General features: G+C 41.8%; 2 protein-coding genes across 3 annotated transcripts in view; one reads left to right on the top strand and one right to left on the bottom strand.

The window, feature by feature from the left end:
* The window catches only part of NXPE3 (neurexophilin and PC-esterase domain family member 3), a 54,216-nt gene extending 45,713 nt beyond the window's left edge, over nucleotides 1-8,503 (top strand). Inside the window, exons 6-7 of one of the 2 annotated variants that reach the window (XM_068546828.1) lie at nucleotides 3,749-3,955; nucleotides 7,073-8,502. In XM_068546828.1, coding sequence (XP_068402929.1) covers nucleotides 3,749-3,955; nucleotides 7,073-7,623 — 758 coding nt within the window. In that variant the 3' untranslated portion in view covers nucleotides 7,624-8,502. Of the gene's footprint in view, nucleotides 1-3,748; nucleotides 3,956-7,072 lie in introns of both variants that reach the window. The other variant, XM_068546829.1, reaches the window with a different exon arrangement.
* The window catches only part of RPL24 (ribosomal protein L24), a 142,814-nt gene that overhangs the window by 110,733 nt on the left and 10,943 nt on the right, over nucleotides 1-21,138 (bottom strand). The window lies entirely within an intron of this gene.

Here is a 21,138-nt window from a genome sequence, read left to right as displayed (position 1 = left end):
GATTTTTAATTTCATTTATTGTGTTGTTCATCATTGTTTGTTTGCTCTTTAGTTCTTCTAGGTCCTTGTTAAACGTTTCTTGTATTTTCTCCATTCTATTTCCAAGATTTTGGATCAACTTTACTGTCATTACTCTCAATTCTTTTTCAGGTAGACTGAGTATTTCCTCTTCGTTTGTTTGGTCTGGTGGGTTTTTACCTTGCTCCTTCATCTGCTGTGTGTTTGTCTGTCTTCTCATTTTGCCTAACTTACTCTGTTTGGGGTCTCCTTTTTGCAGGCTGCAAGTTCGTAGTTCCCGTTGTTTTTGGTGTCTGCCCGCAGTGGGTAAGATTGGTTCAGTGCATTGTGTAGGCTTCCTGGTGGAGGGGACTAGTGCCTATGTTCTGGTGGTTGAAGCTGGATCTTGTCTTTCTTATAGGCAGGACTGTGTCCGGTGGTGTGTTTTGGGGTGTCTGTGACCTTATTATGATTTTAGGCAGCCTCTCTGCTAATGGGTGGGGTTGTGTTCCTGTCTTGCTAGTTGTTTGGCATAGGGTGTCCAGCACTGTAGCTTGCTGTCATTGAGTGGAGCTGGGTCTTAGCATTGAGATGGAGATCTCTGGGAGAGCTCTCACTGACTGATATTACGTGGGGCCAGGAGGTCTCTGGTGGACCAATGTCCTGAACTCGGCTCTCCCACCTCAGAGGCTCAGGCCTGACACCCGGCTGGAGCACTGAGAACCTGTGAGCCACATGGCTCAGAAGAAAAGGGAGAAAAAAAGAAAGAAAGAAAGAAAGAAAAAATTAAAATAAAAAATTAAAAAATAATTATTAAAAATAAAAAAATTAAAAAGTAATAAAAAAAAGAAAAAAAAGAAAGAAAGAAGAGAGCAACCAAACCAAAAAACAAATCCACCAATGATGAGAAGCGCTAAAAATTATACTAAAATAAACAACAACAAAAAAACGGACAGACAGAACCGTAGGACAAGTGGTAAAAGCAAAGCTATACAGGCAAAATCACACACAGAAGCATACACATACACACTCACAAAAAGAGAAAAAGGAAAAAAAAAATCTATATATTAAAAAAAAAAGAGGAAGAGAGCAATCAAATCAATAAACAAATCTACCAATGATAGTAATCTCTAAACACTAAACTAAGATAAACATAAAGCCAGAAACAAATTAGATGCAGAAAGCAAACCCCAAGTCTACAGTTGCTCCCAAAGTCCACCTCCTCAGTTTGGGATGCTTTGTTGTCTATTCAGGGATTCCACAGATGCAGGGTACATCAGGTTGATTGTGGAGATTTAATCCGCTGCTCCTGAGGCTGCTGGGAGAGATTTCCCTTTCTCTTCTTTGTTCGCACAGCTCTTGGGGTTCAGTTTTGGATTTGGACCTGCCTCTGCGTGTAGGTCACCTTAGGGTGTCTGTTCTTTGCTCAGACAGGACGGGGTTAAAGGAGCAGCTGATTCGGGGGCTCTGGCTCACTCAGGCCGGGGGGAGGGAGGGGTACGGATGCGGGGCGAGCCTGCGGCGGCAGAGGCCAGCGTGATGTTGCACCAGCCTGAGGCGCCATGTGTTCTCCCGGGGAAGTTGTCCCTGGATCACGGGACCCTGGCAGTGGCGGGCTGCACAGGCTCTCGGGAGGGGCGGTGTGGATAGTGACCTGTGCTTGCACACAGGCTTCTTGGTGGCTGCCGCAGCAGCCTTAGCGTTTCATGCCCGTCTCTGGGGCCCGCGCTGATAGCCGTGGCTCGCACCCGTCTCTGGAGCTCGTTTAGGCGGTGCTCCGAATCCCCTCTCCTTGCGCACCCCAAACAATGGTCTCTTGCCTCTTAGGCAGTTCTAGAGTTTTTCCCGGACTCTCTCCCGGCTACCTGTGGTGCACTAGCCCCCTTCAGGTTGTGTTCCCGCCGCCAACCCCAGTCCTCTCCCTGGGATCCGACCGAAGCCCGAGCCTCAGCTCCCAGTCCCCGCCCGCCCCGGCGGGTGAGCAGACAGGCCTCTCAGGCTGGTGAGTGCTGGTCGGCACCGGTCCTCTGTGCGGGAATCTCTCCGCTTTGCCCTCCGCACCCCTGTGGCTGCGCTCTCCTCCGTGGCTCCGAAGCTTCCCCCCTCCGCCCCCCACAGTCTCCGCCCGCGAAGGGGCTTCCTAGTGTGTGGAAACTTTTCCTCCTTCACAGCTCCCTCCCACTGGCTCTGGTCCCGTCCCTATTCTTTTGTCTCTGTTTTTTCTTTTTTCTTTTGCCCTACCCAGGTATGTGGGGAATTTCTTGCCTTTTGGGAAGTCTGAGGTCTTCTGCCAGCATCCAGTAGGTGTTCTGTAGGAGTTGTTCCACATGTAGATGTACTTCTGATGTATTTGTGGGGAGGGAGGTGATTGCCACATCTGACTCCTCCGCCATCTTGAAGGTCTCCTTCCAAAATAGTTTTGGGTATAGAGATAATATCAGGAAGTCAAAGAAGCTGAAAATAGTCACAAATAGGAGACTCACTTAAATTTAAATTTCTGAGTCATATTTAAATTTAAATTTAAATTTCTGAGCATTTGGATTTTAAATTGTGATTTAACAGGTAAGACTATAAAATTACTGGATTATGATCAAGATTTCAACTTTGGGGTGTGTAAGGGAGTGATATAAAATGATTGGTGGTTTTTTGAAGATTGCAGATTTGAATAATGAGTGTTAGAAATGAGTAAATGTACTCTTTCAGGAAAAAAGCCAAAAAGAAAGATATCTATAAACATCTCTTTTTGAGAGGCGATGTAACACAGTGGTTAAGTGCATGGGCTTGGGGGCTCACCGGCTTGGATTAGATCCTGGCTTTGCTACATACTAACTCTGGATCAAGTTGCTTAAATGTTTTGAAAGTTAGGGATAATAGGACCTACCTTAAAGGGTTATTGTGAGCATCCCATGAGATAATAAATTTAATTGCTCAGAACAGTGTCTGGTGCAGAGTAAACCTGCAAGAAATATTAGGCATCCCTGTTGAAGCATGTAAAGTGTGCCATTTTCACAGTGGCTTTTCTGAGGGAGGTGTTACGGCAGAAAGGTGTTGACTTTCCCTGTGAAAGGTATCCCAGCACTTGTGTTACCATGTGTAGCTAGGCTACAACCATGAGTACACGCTGCTGATGCAATTTTAATATTGTTCATTGTGCATAAAGACTTCTGAACCTTTTATGTTACAGGCAGTAAATCTTTAGAATGTGTGTCATTGGTTTGTTTTCTGTATTCAGTGGTGGTTTTCCGAGTTAATATTTGGTTGTAGGACCCATGGATTGAAACTTTTCTTTTTAATGGGCTGAGGAACAGTGTGGACTAATATTATTATGCATATGTAAAATATGAATTTAAATTTTTACTTGCCTCACAGGCATTTGGATGAGAAGTTCTTCTCCTGTTCTGGGATAATGCTGGACAATGCTTAGATCTACACATTTCCTTGGTTTTTGCCTGCCTTTATTTCTGGCTTTGAGAAAAACATGCATAATCAGAGGGAATGATCAACGTCCCCTTTCCCCTTTGAGGGTGTCCACAAACACCCTCACACCCACTTCAGATCTTCCTATTTTTGTGCAAAGGAGAACTTTTTGTAGGAGGGGGAAAGTCTGGGATTTCTTTGAGATGTGATGGCAGGAAATGTTATCTGTAGCCAGCAAGCTAACAAACATAGGGACATAATTGTGTTTCTTGGAACATTTTTTATGTATGGTTTGTTGGAGGAGAATTTCAGAATATCTTTTTTTTTTTTTCAGAAACCAACAACCTAGAACTATCTCAAGGCTTAGCAACTTTTCCTTCTGGCTATTATTACAAAAATCAGTGGAGGCCCAGAAAGTTTAAGATGCGCAAGTTTAATGACCCTGACAACATTACAGAATGCTTACAGAGAAAAGTGGTGTATTTATTTGGTGACTCGACAATCAGGCAATGGTTTGAATACCTCACTACATTTGTTCCAGGTTGGTACTTTGCTTTTTGTTTCATAACTCTTTCCCACACATACAAAATTCAGCTTTGAAATAAGCAGACCCAGTCCGGTGCCTGAAGAAAGGCATCAGGTGAGGAAGCAGTTATTTCTCTGTAGGACTGAAGAGGTGTCCTAACCTTGGAGAGATGAGTGATAGTTTCTGATCAATGGTGGGGCTGTGACACATCGATGTAAGCACTGGCTGCTTGTTGAATTTCATACCACTCATGAGCTGTGTGACCCTGGACGAGTCATGTACTTCTCAGGGCTTCACTTCTCCAAGTGTGAGCTGAGGCAGCAGGACACCATCACCTCACAGGTGTCTTTCACTTCTAGCATTCTGGGCTGTGAGATAGAAGTGAACATTTCCAGTTGTTTCTCTTCTAGTTCTGTTTGGTCCAATTCCAAGTTTATCATAGATTTAAGTGGAAGGAGGCAGCGAAACTGTCGCCCATTTTAATGCATCCATGCAGCAGAGCTGTCCCTGCTCACCCCTTGGGCCGTCCATTGGTGTGACTCTGAGGTGGAGCTGCCTCCCAGCAAGGGAGACTCTGGTCAGTCCCAGTCTTCTTAGCTTCCTGGTCTCCCTGCTGGGCTCTGGGGCAGCTCTCCAGACTTGGAATAAAACCCCACTCATTGGAGGGCCATCCATCCCTTATTCACAGTGGGCCTTTTCCTCTTCCTGGAAGTGGTGTGGATGGAGTGAGGAGGGATGGATTCGGGGCAGCAGGACTAAAGGCCCCGCTTAGAGTTTAGAGAGCTGATGAATAGTTCTGTGGGAACTGGGTGTTTTTGTTTGTTTGTGTGTTTTTAATTTTTTTTTTTAAACTTTTTATTTTTGGAGTATAGCCGATTAACAATGTTGTGATAGTTTCAGGTGCGCCGCAAAGCAACTCTGCCATACATATACATGTATCCATCCTCCCCCAAACTCCCTTCCCATCCAGGCTGCCACATAACATCGAGCAGAGGGAACTGTTTTTTATGGCTGTTTATGGACAGGGCTTTTCATAAAGCAAATTCCCACAGTTGGGAGTGGTTGTGTGTGATGTTTTTCTTTTTTCTCTTTTATTTATTACATCAACTTAGTTTCACATTTAACTTTTAGAAGGAAAGGAGGAAGTAGATATGACCCCCCAAAATAGAAAGTTAATTCCATTTTTGATTTGCTTGCTTTTTTATTGAAACAGACATACCAGAGTTCTAGTTGGTAAAGCATAAGTTAAAAAGCAGGAGAAGGGAAATCATTTGTATGGCATGATGCTAGGCACAGTTTGGTGCTGACCAGGCAGGGCCCTCCAGGAGCCTGTAGTTGCTTGATTCTTTTTTTTACTAGATTTATTTTATTTATTTATTTTTGGGCTGCGTGCGGGCTTTCTCTAGTTGCAGTGAGTGGGGGCTACTCTTCATTGCGGTGTACGGGCTTCTCATTGCGGTGGCTTCTCTTGTTGCAGAGCACAGGCTCTAGGCACGCAGGCTTCAGTAGTTGTGGCACACGGGCCTCGGTAGTTGTGCTTGCGGGCTCTAGAGCACAGGCTCAGTAGTTGTGGCGCACAGGTTTAGTTGCTCCGCGGCATGTGGGATCTTCCCGGACCAGGGCTTGAACCCGTGTCCCCTGCATTGGCAGGCGGATTCTTAACCACTGCGCCACCAGGGAGGCCCCAGGTGCTTGATTCTTAAGTTCTAATGACGTAGCTTGGTATTTCCTTTCATAGCAATGATCACATTGCGTGTCTTGATCATTTTCCACCCTACCCTTTGCAGACAGATCTTTACCCGATAAAACATTGTGTTGGGCTTGATCTTAATCAAAAGAAAGAATGGTTAATTGAGCTTTTATTCAATTTAAGTGGGGCCACATGCTAAGTAGTAATGAATTAGGTATGAGAATCTAGAAGAGGAGCCTGGGAACTCATGGAGAAAAAAGTGAAACCTTGACTTTAACCCTTAAGAGTAAATAATATGGGACAATTATAGTTTGATGTTACTTCTTCAGAATTGACTGTAAACTCCTTGAAGGCAAGGACTGTGACTTACCCATCTGAGCATTGCTGGCTTTTTTTTTTTTTTTAAAGCTGGGAAACTATTCTAATTTATTTTATTATTTTTTTATTTGATTTTTTTTCTTTTTGGCCGTGCCATGAGGGATCTTAATTCCCTGACCAGGGATGGAACCCATGCCCCCTGCAGTGGAAATGTGGAGTCTTAACCATTGGACCGCCAGCAAAGTCCTGCATTGTTGGCTTATAGCACAATAGTGCTGGCACGGAATAGGTGCTTAGGAAATGTGAATTCAGTTTGGCTGCCAAGGGTTACTTAATCTGGTCTGTGTGAGGCACTTATAGGAATATTTAGGGATATGAGACAGACCCTCTTTCCTCATGGGGTGAATGTTCAGTGATGAATTGTACAGCCTTTTTGAGGAGTAATAAGGGAGAATAATCATTGATTCCTGGGATCTTCAGAGAGCAGGACTTGGAAACACAACTTAGATAAAGTAGAGGGAGAGAAGGGAATTCTAACTTGTGCTGCTGTGTTTGTTATGACAGAGAGAGAGAAGTTTTCTAAGACATAAACAGGGTTTTCCATCCATAGGGTGAAATTGAAAGTCAAAAGAAGCGTGGTTGCTTCTTTCTTTTGCTTATTTCAAAAAGAGGTATTTGGTTACTATTATGTGTTTGTAAAAAAGCAGAAGTTATAGTTCTTGACCTGGAAGAAATAATATTGATCTGTCAGAACAGTAATGTGTAAATGCCAAATCGATGTTTAGATATTCAACAGTCAGTGCAAACAGGAAGGTTTCTTGGCCTAATAATTAGAGGTAAACAGGTTATTTTGCTTTTCAGGTCTAGAATCAATTGCTGATGGTGTTACTTGCAATGTCATGCTTATGGAGTGATTTAAATAATAAATATGTTAAAATAGAAAGGTCCATTGAAGCCAAGGGGGCCAAGGTGGAGTGAAATAGGTGTTTCCTTTACATTTGTATTGTACCTTTTTGTTGTTTTATTTAAAAAAAAATTGTTCTTTGAAGCCACTAACTAAAGAATAATCAAAATATATCGCTTGGTTTAAACATTCTTATGAACCTGAGTTTTCCTTGTTTCAGATTTAGTGGAGTTTAGCTTGGGTAGCCCCAAGAATGTGGGTCCCTTCCTTGCGGTGGACCAGAAGCACAACATCCTGCTCAAATACCGCTGCCACGGTCCACCGATCCGCTTCACCACCGTCTTCAGCAATGACCTCCGTTACGTGGCGAATGAGCTGAATGGCATCGTGGGAGGGAAGAACACAGTGGTGGCCATAGCTGTGTGGTCTCATTTCAGCACCTTCCCCTTGGAAGTGTATATCCGGCGGCTCAGGAACATCCGTCGAGCCGTGGTCCAGCTCTTGGATCGAAGCCCTAAGACTGTGGTAGTCATCCGGACAGCCAATGCCCAAGAGCTGGGACCTGAAGTGAGCCTTTTCAACAGCGACTGGTATAACTTTCAGCTGGACACCATCCTTCGGAAGATGTTCTCAGGAGTTGGAGTATATCTCGTTGACGCCTGGGAGATGACCCTGGCCCATTATCTGCCCCACAAGCTACATCCAGATAAAGTTATTGTGAAGAACCAACTGGACATGTTCTTGTCCTTTGTGTGCCCCTTGGAGACCTAGTCTGCCCTGCAGGGTACTGGAGGAATCACATTCAGTGACCTTCTCTATCACCTGCACTGCGGAAAGTTTATGGGTGGCCCTATGGAGAGATGGCTGCCATTGATATGTATTTAAAATTTTAAAAAAGAGCTGGACTTTATATAATGACTTGTAAGGAGCTTAGAAAATGCAGATTACATTTATATCTACCTATAGGATTTTTTCCCATCTTGACTTATCCATGGGGGAACGATTATTAACAGCATTTACACACTATATTGCCCTTGTAACCAAAGATACTAGTGAGTGTGTTTGAACTAGCTTCTCCTGGGAGGGGAGGGGATACTGTGCTAAAAAGTGTGAAAAATGTTGTGACCTAAGTGGAAGGGACAAGTTTGGTTGGCAGTGGAGTGTTTGTAGCTTGTCTGGTAAAGGAAATTGAGCACATTTACATGAATAGCGTAATTGGTACATCTTCAGTGGGAAGTGAATTAACCCCAAGGCTTGTAGTCAGTGGCTCCTGTAACACACTGAAGACTGCTGTGTCTTAGAAGTTTCTCTTGATGATCCAGTTTTTTCTGAATTACTTGAAAAGGCCAGTGTCCTTGGTCAGAACTTTCTAATGAGAATATTTACAGTGTCTGGCTTTTATCTAGAAAAGAAGCAAAAGTGAAATATGCAAGCAGTATATGTAAAATCTGTGCATTGAATTGATATTTGCATTGGGTAATTCCTACTTATCTGATTAAGCTAAATTTTACAGGATGAATACTTATTCTAAAATAACCACTTTTGGAGCTGGAAGGGGGAAATCTATAAGGGAAAATTTATTTTTGTGTTCTGAAGTTTGAGGGTTTTAAGAATTGACTTTTATGTAAAGATTGCTATTGTTTGTTATAAAGTTGTGGAAATTATTTCCATCAATTTCGACTATTTCTTTTTTGGTTGTTATTTTGAATTGCATACCCAAATTAGAAATTAAAATCTAATTAAAAATTAAATTTAGATATTGAAATCTGTGATGGGTTGATTTGGGCATAAGGTACACACATTCTGTCATGCTTGGAAGTAAAAGGTGCTGTTCCTATTGGCTATCTTAAAATAATTGAATTATCAATTTTACTTGACTGTCTTTACCTTATTAATTTTAAATAAGTTTAAATTAATTTGTGCCATTTAGTAAGTACTCTTTTCTTTTTGAGCTACAATAGAGTATAGTTTTGTTTATCCCTAAATGAACATGTGAAGAAACTGGGGAGGCTTTAGAGATGAAGACAGATGCCTAAAGCATGAAAAAATGCACCCTTAGAAGAATGTGTCAAAGAATCTGGGTTTTTAACTTAAAACAGAGAGTTTAAGATCTTTCTTTCCTAGCCTTGAGGGCCACCTTCAAGTTTATAAAATAAATAAATATGATTTTAAATTATTTTCTGAGTCTGAAGTGGAGCAGGTAGTTAAATATATTAAGATGGCTTAATTTTAATGGCCTTTAACCTTTAGAGTGTCTAAGGATCACTTGGAATATTTTTTTTTTAAGTTTTCTTTAAAATTAATTAATTTTTTTTGGCTGAGTAGGGCCTTCATTGCTGCGTGCAAGTTTTCTTTCTTTGAGGCGAGCGGGGGCTACTCTTTGTTGCGGTGTGTGGGCTTCTCACTGTGGTGGCTCCTCTTGCTGCTCAGCGTAGGCTCTGGGCGTGTGGGCTTCATTAGTTGTGGCACATAGGCTCTGTAGTTGTGGCACATGGGCTTAGTTGCTCTGTGACACGTGGGATCTTCCTGGACCAGGGCTCGAACCCGTGTCCCCTGCACTGGCAGGCGGATTCTTAACCACTGCGCCACTAGGGAAGTCCCTCACTTGGAATATTGGATAAAAATGCAGAATTAGGGGCTATGCCTCTGGGAATTGCAGAATCAACCTTAGTGACAAATGCCCAGGAGTTCTGATGCAATGGTGGTATTCTACATTTTGAGAAACACTAAGGGAAAAGGGAAGATAGAACTAAGGAAATAATATTTTTTGTCTATTATTTTAGGAGCTTTTCCCATAACATTTAATTCTGATCATGATCTAATAGTGCAGATAATGGCTCCATTTTATAGATGAGGAACTTGTGTTTAGATTTGAACTAAAGTATGTAAGAGTCCATAGCCCTTTTCAACTAGAACTTTTTGGACTTTGTCAAGAGGTTTTATTTTTTATGAAAGAATTTTTGAGCATTTACTCAAGGATCACTGGAGGAGGCTGAGTCACGTCTTCCCAGGAGAATTTCAATTTCCACTGCCTCTCCAGAGCTTTGGAGTGGTACTACTTGTTTGTGCAAATGATTTCTCATGATCTCATCCCATTATTTTTTGATTTAGTGACATGTCCTAAAGATTTGATGACACAGTTTCTTAACGTATTCTCATTCACTCTGTCCTTCTAATGTGTCTTTCTATGCTCGTGTGGAAGTTAAAAAAAATGCCTAAGTGTAGAGTTTGGAATATTACCTAAATCATTCTCAGAACAATTAGATACTATATTTTAATTTCTTCTGAAAAGTTTATTTTAAGCCAATACCACAGAGTTGTGACTGTTAGTGTGCCAACCAAATAATATATTTTAAATATATTTTCCATTATAAATGTAAAGGATATTAAATATAAAAATATTGTAAAATCTAGAAAAAGAAAATCTATGGATAGAATCCATAATTCTATCATCTGCGATGAGCATTAGCAGTTTGGTTTATTTTCTTCTAGGTTTTTTAAATCACATAGCTGTAATCACAGAGAACATGTAATTTTTATCTGTGTTTTTAAATTTAACATACAAATATTTTTCTATGTTTTCATGACATAATTATAAAAGTCTGCCTAACAGTTTAGCCAAATGATATCATTATTTACATAGGTTGGCCATTTAGATTTATAATAAAATATTATAATGGTGATTAATATATAATTTCACTGGGTTAAAATATCGATTTTTATTTTGGAATGACAGCATTAACTTCATTTAGTGGATCGCCTCATATTCTAGAACTCAAATGATTGATTTGATGCTACTTGTGAAAGGGAGAATCCATAATAAGGCTCTTCTATGAAAATTATATTTTATAAAAGTTAAGAGTAACTTTTCTTTAGCAAATATAAGTTTGTTGTTCCAATATAATCCATTTTACCATTCTGAACAACCATCATTTTGTTAAATACCAACTGACTGATACTTCCCAGCTTCAGGTATTAAGTTTCAGATTGATACATCTGGGTGCTTGCCAGGAATGTGTATGGTAAGCCTTTATATCCGTGTGTTGCAAGCCAGAGGTGAGTCTGCTTCTGGGCCCTATTAAAGGAAATAGTTACCCAGAAGGTACTAGGAAATAAACGTCCAAGGGAAACAGCAGAAATAGACCTCCCCACTCCGTTCCCACGCCCCTCCCTCCCCCACCCCCCAAAAAAGCTGCTCAGCATTATCTTTGTAGATCTGGGTAAATTCAGCTTTTAAAGATTAGCTAGTCGCTCATGCCAGAAATCCAAGTGTATTCATTCTCTTGTGTTAAACATTATTCTCTCCAGGGTTTATGTCTACAGTGGAGTGCATTTGCCTGACTCCTCAGTGTGCAATAAATAAGTAAGGTCTGGAAAGTGCTCTTTTCCTCTTTGAAAGTGAGACCACAGTCCCAGAGTGCTAGGGGCGCCTAGGAATCCTGGGGGAGGACGGGGGTGAGGGTGGAAAATCGGAGGGTTTTTGAGGGCATCAGTTTATAAGACGCAGGAGGTAGAAGGGCACAAAATACACTTCAAGTTCACTTCGTCTCAGAAGTGCACTTACAGCTTAACTTTTTAGAAAACGTGTGAACTTAAGTGTATTACATTTTGCTTTTTAATATTCTGCGTGAAATGAGAGGAAGTCAGGCTTCTTTTAAGAAGGACGGTCTGCTGTCTTAAAGTTTTAAGGATCTTCTGGTGTTTAGGTCTAGATGCCCGTTCCTATTGGAGAACCAGACATTTCCTGTCTAATTCTAAAGCTGGATTGTAAGACTGCCTTGCGGGGGGGTGGGGGTGGGGGGGGGGGAGGCGGGGGGAAGCAGTACAGAGATGACAGTCGAAAGTGTCCCAAAAGAAAAAGAAGCCACAGTGAAACCTAATGTCGTAGAAGACATCCTTTCACTGTTGCGCAATGGTTCATTCTCTGTTTAAATTCACCCCACATGAAAATAATGTAATCTTCATGTTACGGGACCACTGCTCTATTTACATCGCAGATTCCTTGTCCTTTAGTTTGTCAGGCACACGATGGGGACACTACTTTCTGATTGCCATATTTGAAAAGCCGCGCTGTAGAAAGTATCCCCCTCCTCAGCCCCCGTACTTAAAGGCTGTACAGAAAAAGCGAAAGAAGCAGAGAAGGTGAATCTAAGGAGGGGGCAAGGCCAATGCAGGCAGAAACTTTACTGAGACGTTTAAAAAAGGCATCCCTAAAAAAAAAAAAAAAGTTTTGTTTACAGATTTGCTTCTGATTCCTCTGCGCGGTTCCAGTCCGGGTCTTGGAGCCGACCCTTGAGGGGAATGTCCGGGACTAGGGTCGGTACCTTTCTGGCCTGGGAATTTCCAGGGTGCAGAAAAAAAAGTCCACGAACTAAGTCCGTGCTGCTCCCTTCCCGCCTCCTCCGCCCCTCCTCTGTGCCCACGCAGCCCCTTTCGAATGAGAGTTGGACCGTATTCTGTATTTTAGGAAACAGGTCCTTAGCGTCCCCCGCCCCCATCCCTTTCTAGAGCGGTGAGCAGCAAGCGAACGCTATAAAGGGGGCCAGGGAGAGGGCCTGGCCTTCTCTTGCCAAGAGGTCAGACGCCGAGTTCGTAGAGAAAAAGGCTGCTTAACTGTCGCTGCTGCTTATCATGTAACCTCAAAAGGAAACTGATCATCTTTCTCATGCTCTCACGTACTGGGGTTATTATCGCTGATTACAGCTGGAAACAGTTGATTTGCCTTTACGTATTTGTATGACTTGACTCTTCAAACACAAAGGTATATTTTTATTTTTTGATATTTAGTATGAAAAAGTATCTTAAATGCTTTTTTTTGGTGTTTTCTTTTCCCATATTCAGATTCTTTACTTTGGAGTCACTTTCTGATATTTGGGTGATCATACTTGTTTTGGGGCAAAATATTAGGGGGCAGTATTTTGGGGAAGGAAAATTTGGGATGTTTTTATAGTTTGATAATGACTATGAATTGTGTCTGTTCGCCTTGAAGGCCCAGGAAAGACTAAGATGCTGATGGAAGAGGTTGGTAGGATGGGTGATGAAAGTATCATAAATCTAATGTAAAAACTTTTATTTAGCCAGTGAAGTAGCCTATGATACTCCTAGGTAGAAATCTCCCAGGAAGTTTGAGTGTGGGCTTAGAGGTATACTTTCTCACCGAGGGTAGGCATAGAACTATATCTTTATGGAAAAATATATCTGAGTAGATCAAAATGTTGTATAGCATGTAGTTCTTATATTACCTTTGTAAAATGAAAGACATGTATTGCAAGACCATTGTATGAACAAAGGAAATCTCGAAGTTTGATGACTTGGCTGAACCCCCAGATCTATTACAATCTGGGATTTTGTGTGAATAAAAGTACATTTCTAGGTAGGATGGATTGAGATTCTCTCCAGGAGGATTAGTGAACTGGCCGTATGGGGTGGAGGTGTCTCAGAGGATGACATTTATTATGTAAATTTTAAGCACTTTATAATATATATTCCCTCACTTTAAATCTGGCATCTAAAGAAATACATTATTGATCAGGTGGAATAATTTTTTTTTTTTTTGCCTCTCCTGTCAGTAGGTTGTTTAGACAATAAAAGAAGAGAAAATTTTCCAAGGCTTATTCATTCCCCTCAACAATCCCTGATAGAGGAGGAAGGAGATCAACCACACAGATCATCTAAACATTCAGATAACCCTAAAGTCTTTTTATTTGGCTTCAGAGTACAATGTATGATCTACCACCTCTCTTCATTAGAACATCAATTTGCTTTTGCTAAAGACACAGTTGGGTAGGGTACAGAGGCTATAGGAGAGACAGTCTGGGAAGAGTTAGCACAAGAGCTGGGTGCATGGGAGTCCCCTGGTGGCCTAGTGGTTAGGATTCCAGGCTTTTAATGCTGGGGTCTGGGTTCAGTCCCTGGTGGGGGAACTGAGATCCGGCAAGGCATGCGGCGTGGCCAAAAAAAAAAAAAGTGGGCGCACAACAAACCTCGTGTTAAATGTTTAGCACTGTCCTTCCCAGAATGGAGGTGATGACCATGCTCAGAATAATTTATTTGTCCAGCTACAGACTTTTCCTCATTGAGGAAGTTGAGGCAAACCTCTCTCATTCTACTTTGTCCTGAAAGAAGTCTAGAACCAAAAGAAACCCTCTCAGAAGTTAAAAAGCTGTGGAGAGCGCTACTGAGAGGGAAGATTTTCTAATTATTCTGAGATGCACAGTGAACTGCTCCTGAGAAAACCATTTACTTTTGGCTCTTAGCTGACATTGGTCTGGTGGCCTCTTGATTTTTCCCCCCAGGTTAATAGGAAGATCAGGAGGCTGACTTCACCTTTTGGCTTTCTTGGCCTGATGCTGAACTCCTGATGGTGAGAAAGGTGGATATTCCTAATTCCAGATGTTACCTGGGCCTTGACTGATGTAGTCAAAGTGGGCGGTGGGATGCTTCTAAAATTTCTATGATTCTTGGATCTCTTAATCAATTTTTGAAGTTGCCCCAAAGTTACTATGAACTTCATAGGCATTTTACTGTGATTTCTTGTGAACTAAGATTTTTTTGATGGTTTAGCATCTTTTTAACCATTTTGAATTTCCACTGTTTTCCATGAGAAGAGGACGCATGCATACATCTAAGAGGGGAATTCAGCTCTCTGCTGACTGGCAGTTTCGGGGTTATGTAATCTCTAACAGGCTCAGAGAGCATCATGCCCCCTACAGTTTTGGTGAAGCCCGTCATTAAATCTTGCATACGTGGTTTCTGATTAAAGCACTTCCTGTTCCTTTACTTTGGGACTGTCTGTGAGGTAAAACACTTTCCTTCCAAGCTAAGTGGATGAAAATACACTACTGCTTCTTGGGGGAGTTAGTGGATAGGGAATTTACATTTATTAAACACTCGTTTTGGGAGTTGACCAGCAAGATCTCATTCAGCCCTCATAATGGCATCTGAGGTAGGCATAATTAGTCTTATTTTATAGATGAGGAAATTGAGGCTCAGAGGGATTGACAGTTGGTTCAAGATCCCCCAGATCGTAAGTGGCAGAGCTTGGATTTGAATCTGAGGGGCCGTGTCCCCATAGCCAGTGCCCTTGCCACCAGGCCACTGAGATATTAGCGGAGGTACAATGAGGAGAGGTCAACCTTTTTTCCAGGGCTCTGATTTCCCTAGGGTCCCTCCTTTTCCCTAGCTCACACCTGGCTACCATCTACTCCCTGTTCAGTTTTAACTGGTGGTTAGTTAGGGTAGTTGATAACCACCATAACCCTTCATATTTTAAGAAGACCACAGGGAAAATCAGACCTCAAAGAGTGAAGCTATATGGTGGAATTAATGGGAGTGGTTGGGCTAATGTTTGGGGAGAGGCAGCCTCTTAGTTGTTGAGTCGTTTTTGGACACAACAGCTGGGATTATAAAGAAAGGGGAATCCTGCTGCTTGCTCACATTGCTCCCCTCAGGATGTTTTCTTCCATGCTGAAAAGCTAAGGCTTGGAAGAGCATTCCTAATCACACCTCTGGTGAAGGGCCCTCTGCTGCTGCTTCTGAAGAGAGGAGCTGCGGGCATCTGCCAAACCCGTTCACCTGCTCTCAACCATCCCTGCTATTGCAGAGTGAGTTAACTACCTGAACTAACTTCTTTGAGGGGGTAGGCCCCAGGATAGAAATTTGCATGTTTTGTATCTGGTGATTTTTAAAAAAATTTTGCATGATTCTTTTCCAGTTTGCATTTCCTATAGGCTCCGTAGTATAGGATGAGTGGAGTAATAAATAAATCTACTTGGATGGTATTTGTCTTTTAAGGCAGTGTTTCTCAAACTTTAATGTGCATAAGAATTACCTGGCGATCTCATTGAACTACAGATTCTGTTTCAGTCAGTCTGGGGTGGAGCTTGTAATTCTGCATTTTTAATAAGCTTCAGGTGATTCTGATATTGCAAGGTCCACACTCTGAGTAGCAAAATTATAAGGCTCCTTAAATTCCAGGTAATGAGAAAAATTATGGAGTTTTTCTATAAAATCTGCATATGTCATTTTACCAGGTAGAAAAATAAACTATGTCATGGTATGTTACCATTACAATGGTAATGCTACATTCTCTATACATGATACTAAATATCTGAATTAAACTTCTCAAAAACCCGTTAATCAATTAGATGTTATATCATCTCTACAATGGCAATTTTTGGATACTTGGAGACACTAAAAATGAATTTCTCACTTTTTGTTCAGATGTTTAGTAGTGTGCAGATACTTTTAATATTGGTGATAGACTTTTGGACACATTTTAGTGTTGGTTAGTATGTGTGCATTCCCAGCCCTCTGATTATTTCAGTCAGGTTTGCTATTTGTCATGGCACCCATTTTTTAGAGTGGCTAATACTGCAAATCATGCCTTCTCAAAGAGGGTAATATTGCATACAAGAGGGCAAAATTGGTTCTTGGGGGGGCAATATCTCAGATATCACAATGGTTTGTGGCCCTCTAAAGGACCATTGTACATAAACAAATATACAGTGTATCTGTGGTTTTATTTATTTATTTTTTTGGCTGCGTTGTGTCTTCGTTGCTGTGCGTGGGCTTTCTCTAGTTGCTGTGAGCGGGGTCTACTCTTGCTTGTGGTGCGCGGGCTTCTCATTGCAGTGGCTTCTCTTGCTGTGGAGCACGGGCTCTAGGGGCATGGGCTTCAGTAGTTGGGGCACGCGGGCTCAGTAGTTATGGCTCACAGGCTGTAGAGTGCAGGCTCAGTAGTTGTGGCGCACGGGCTTAGTTGCTCCGCGGCATGTGGGAACTTCCCGGACCAGGGCTCGAACCCGTGTCCCCTGCATTGGCAGGCAGATTCTTAAGGACTGCACCACCAGGGAAGTCCCTATCTGTGGTTTTAAACTTTCATCAGGAGACGGTTAGGGAAAAAATATCTACAAAGTTCCTTAGTGGGTATGATAATGAAAGAAAGGTTGAAACACACAGCTGTAAATGCTCTTACACATACTTATTCAATTGAGGTCAAAAAGATTTTCCCCTGGCATGTTGTCTCTTTGTGTTTTGCTTTGTGTCTGCATCATTGCCATGGATTTTTAAAGCACCTGCTTCTAGAAGAGGGATGATTCCTTTTTTTTCATATTTCTTTATTTCAGGAACATTTTCTTCTATTATATCCTTAAATGTTTTAAATATTTTAAGAAATTGTGATAAAGTATACATAACATAAAATTTACCATCTTAACCATTTTTAATTATACAGTTCAATGGCATTAAGTACATTCACATTGTTGTGCAATCATCATTACTATTCATCATTAGAAATTTTTCATCTTCTCAAACTGAAACTTCACATCCATCGAACAACGACTCCCCATTCATCCCTTCCCCAGCCCTTGGCAACCACTGTTCTACTTCCTGTCTCTATGAAGTTGACAACTCTAGGTACTTTATATAAGTGGAATCATACAATATTTGTCCTTTTGTGACTTGCTAATTTCACTTAGCATAATATCCTCAAGTTTCATCCAAGTTGTAGCATGTGTCAGAAATTCCTTCTAAGGCTGAATATGTTCCATTTTATGTACATACCCTGTTTTGTGTATCCATTCTTCCCTTGATGGACACTTGGGTTGCTTCCACCTTTTGGCTACTGTGAATAATGCTGCAGTGAACATAGGCGTATAAATAATCTGTTTTTAGTCTCTGCTTTCAATTCTTTTGGGTGTATACCCAGAAGTGGAGTTAGATCATATGGTAATTCGATGTTTAATATTACCATTTTCTATAGCAGCAGTACCAGGTTGATTTCTTTTTAATACATTTTGTGCAGTGCTTGGCCGAGTGCAGTGAATATATGACAGAAAGTGATATGAAGTTCAGGGTAAATAATCTGCTGAATGATTCAGCATCATGACTCTTAAATCAACCTCTCCTACACACTCACCCTTGCGTGCCCACGTATTACAATGTATGCACTTTTCAAACAAGTGCATGGCTGGGAATTTAGAAAATATGGGTCAGATCCTTTTGAAGATGTGGACTATTTACCATGGAATCCCACATTTAAAAGAAACCTAGAAAGGCTTGTGGGAGACTAAAGGGGTCAGAGCTACAAAGGTGATCCACAGATGTGAATGAAGACTAATCGAACCGAGAACATGTTGAGGGTAGGAATTGCAGGAGTTTGGATTTTCACCCTCCTTTCCTTTCCTCCATCTCCTTCCCTCACCTCTGCAGTGTATGTGCATGGTCACTCCATGAATTTTGGTTGAATAAATAACCCAGAGTGGAAAAAAAAAGTGAAAGAATTTTTTATTTTTGGCTGTGTTGGGTCTTTGTTTCTGTGCGAGGGCTTTCTCTAGTTGTGGCAAGCGGGGGCCACTCTTCATCGCGGTGCGCGGGCCTCTCACTATCATCGCCTCTCTTGTTGCGGAGCACAGGCTCCTGACGTGCAGGCTCAGTAGCTGTGGCTCACGGGCCCAGTTGCTCTGCAGCATGTGGGATCTTCCCAGACCAGGGCTCGAACCCGTGTCCCCTGCATTAGCAGGCAGATTCTCAACCACTGCGCCTCCCGGGAAGCCCGAAAGAATTGTTTGTTTTCTAATCTGTGAAAAGCTATTTTGAAGACTGTAAGAACTTTCTGTTTTATACCTCTGTCCAGGGTAAAGGAGGTGGGTTTAATTAGCAGTGGAAGACAAGGTTTGGAGAGATGGAAAACGAGCACTGGGCAAGGCTGCCGCATTTACCCTTGGCCTCTCTAGTGTCAGGGTAGAGGAACTGGAGCTATCTGAAGGACGGCCGATGCTGATGTATCATGGACCTTCCCAGCCCTGCTGTTCTGTGCTGATGTTTCTCAGCTTTCAAACAGCCAATGGAAACAATTTTGTTTTTTTTTTGCAGTGTTGAACAGCATCCAGCATTAAGATAAGAAAGTGGTTCTTAAACACAACACTAATGTCAAAATCTAGGAATGGCCCCAGATTGCAGCCAAAGTGTTTGTAGCAGGAGGAGGTGGAATGTGTAATGATAATATTTACGAAAGGACATGCTGTCTCCATCCCATACCTCACTTATGTTTGTCAGTTATCCATGTTTCTTGTTGTTCATCTTTGGAGCGGGGGCTTTCTTAAAATGAAGACTAGCCTTTAAGAAAGGTTACCGTTTATATCTTTGTGTAAATTAATTTTGAAATCCCTTCTTGCAGTTTTACTGGAAGAGAAGGGCACCTGATCAGACTGCAGATACGGGGTGAGATGCAGTGGCAGGAGCAGCACAGGGAATGAAATGTGAAGGTTAAAATAAAGCTTGATGCCTCCCCTGTGCTCCTGCATCTTCACCCGACCTCCATGTTTCTGTTCATGGTGCTAGCACTCTAGCAATCTCAAGGCCTTCCCTGGGGTGACCTCTGACTCTGTCCTCCCTTTCAGTGTTCAGTCTTGTAGACTATATGTCTGAAATATTTCTCTAAACAATTCTTCCCTCTTTCCGTTCTTATAAGCACCACTCAAGTTTAGTTCTTTATGACCTGTCATCTCTAATATTGCATGGTGTCTGTCGTGATCATCTACACGCAGCTGTCACTTTATCCTTCCTAAAGCATGGCTTTGATCATGCTTTTCCTATGTTCAAAAACCTTGACTGGCTCCCCGTGGCTTATCACACTAACTCCAATGTTCTCAGGTGGCATCAGGCCCTGTAGGGTAGGGCTCCAAGCTTGACTCCATGATTCTCCTCTTCTATATTCTCTTCAAGTTGGGCTGGTGGTCCAAAGAGGCCAGAATGCTTAACAATCTGGTATTAAATGGAGCTTTGAAAAATGAATATCAACTACAACTATCACCATTGAATGTATGCTGTGTACCAGGTGTTGTGTTGGGCATGTCATGTACACTATCTTATTTAACCTACATACTGACTGAATTCAGTGATGTACCCATTTTATGGATGAGAAAACAGAGTCTTAGAGAAGTTAATTAAAGCTACATGGCTGTTAAGTGAATGAAGCTGGGATTTGAATCTAGGTTTGTTTGACTTCAAAACCCTGTGCTTTTAAGAAGGGATGAAGAATATTACAGGCAAGAATTCTAGCTTGGATAAAAGTTTGGGACAACAATTAGTGTAGTGTTTTCCAGGATCATTTGTAAGACTGCATGTTAAGTAGTAGATAGAAATATGAAGGGATAGTGCATTAGTCTGCTAGGGCTGCCATGACAGTATTACAGACTGGGTGGCTTAAATAACAGAAATGTGTTTTCTCACAGTTCTGGAGGCTGGAAGTCCAAGATCAAAGGGCCAGCAGGTTTCTCCTGAAGGCTCTCTCCTTAGCTGGCAGATGGCTGCCTTCTCACGTGGGCACATATGGCCTTTCCTCTGCACATATGTCCCCGGTGTCTCTCTTTTAATAAGGACATAAGTCAGATTGGATTAGGGCACATCCTAATGGCCTCATTTTAACTTAATTATTTCTTTAAAGGCCCTTATCTCCAAATACAATCATACTCTGAGATACTGGGGACCAGGGCTTCAACATATGAATTTTGGGGGTACACAATTCAGTCCATAACCGATCTGAGGCAGCTGGATTTTGAAGGGTATGAAAACGAGGCATAGGGATTTAGTTTTGATATGGGAGGTCATAGGGTCCAATTGTGGTTCAGCAGGGCTTTCCCAAACAAACTTCCAGCTGCCCTTAAATGTGACGCTTGTGAAAATGCGGACTACAGGATCTGTGGGAAGCATTTTGGAGAAGGAACTTTTAGTACTTTTAAAATTTTTTTACAGTGGAATAAAGGAGCAGAAAGAGACAAAACATTAAGTTCTCTAGACAGTTCTAGAAAAATGAAGATAGTCTTTTGGTGGAGGGTAAAGGAGCCCAGGGGCAGCTAGTTTGGTTTTAGTTCTGTCGATTATACTCTTGGCATCATGGAATTAGAACTCAGAGAAAAGGTCAGAGCTGGAGATAGGAATCTGGAGTTTTTAATACAGGTCAGAGTTGAACCTGTGGGAGTGGGGAAGCTTGCTCAAAGTTCAAAACAGACAGGAGACAAGAACTCTCAGGTCTCAAACTGCTTTGCCATCACATAGGTTTGGAAGATAATACAGAAGTTTTCCAGGACCTCTTTGGCTAAAATAGAATCTCTGGCTGTCTCCCTTTGCCTTGCTTTGTTTTTCTTCACAGCACATTATCACAAGCTGGCTTTATATATATATATTTAAATTTTAAATGTTCTTTTTCTTTTTCTTTTTTTGGCCGTGCCATGCGGCTTGCGGGATCTTAGTTCCCTGACCAGGGATAGAACCCTGGCCACCGGC

The sequence above is a fragment of the Eschrichtius robustus genome, chromosome 6 (genome assembly GCF_028021215.1).
Source record: "Eschrichtius robustus isolate mEscRob2 chromosome 6, mEscRob2.pri, whole genome shotgun sequence".
NCBI classification, from domain to species: Eukaryota; Metazoa; Chordata; class Mammalia; order Artiodactyla; family Eschrichtiidae; genus Eschrichtius; species Eschrichtius robustus.
This window is presented reverse-complemented; position numbering and strand designations above follow the sequence as displayed.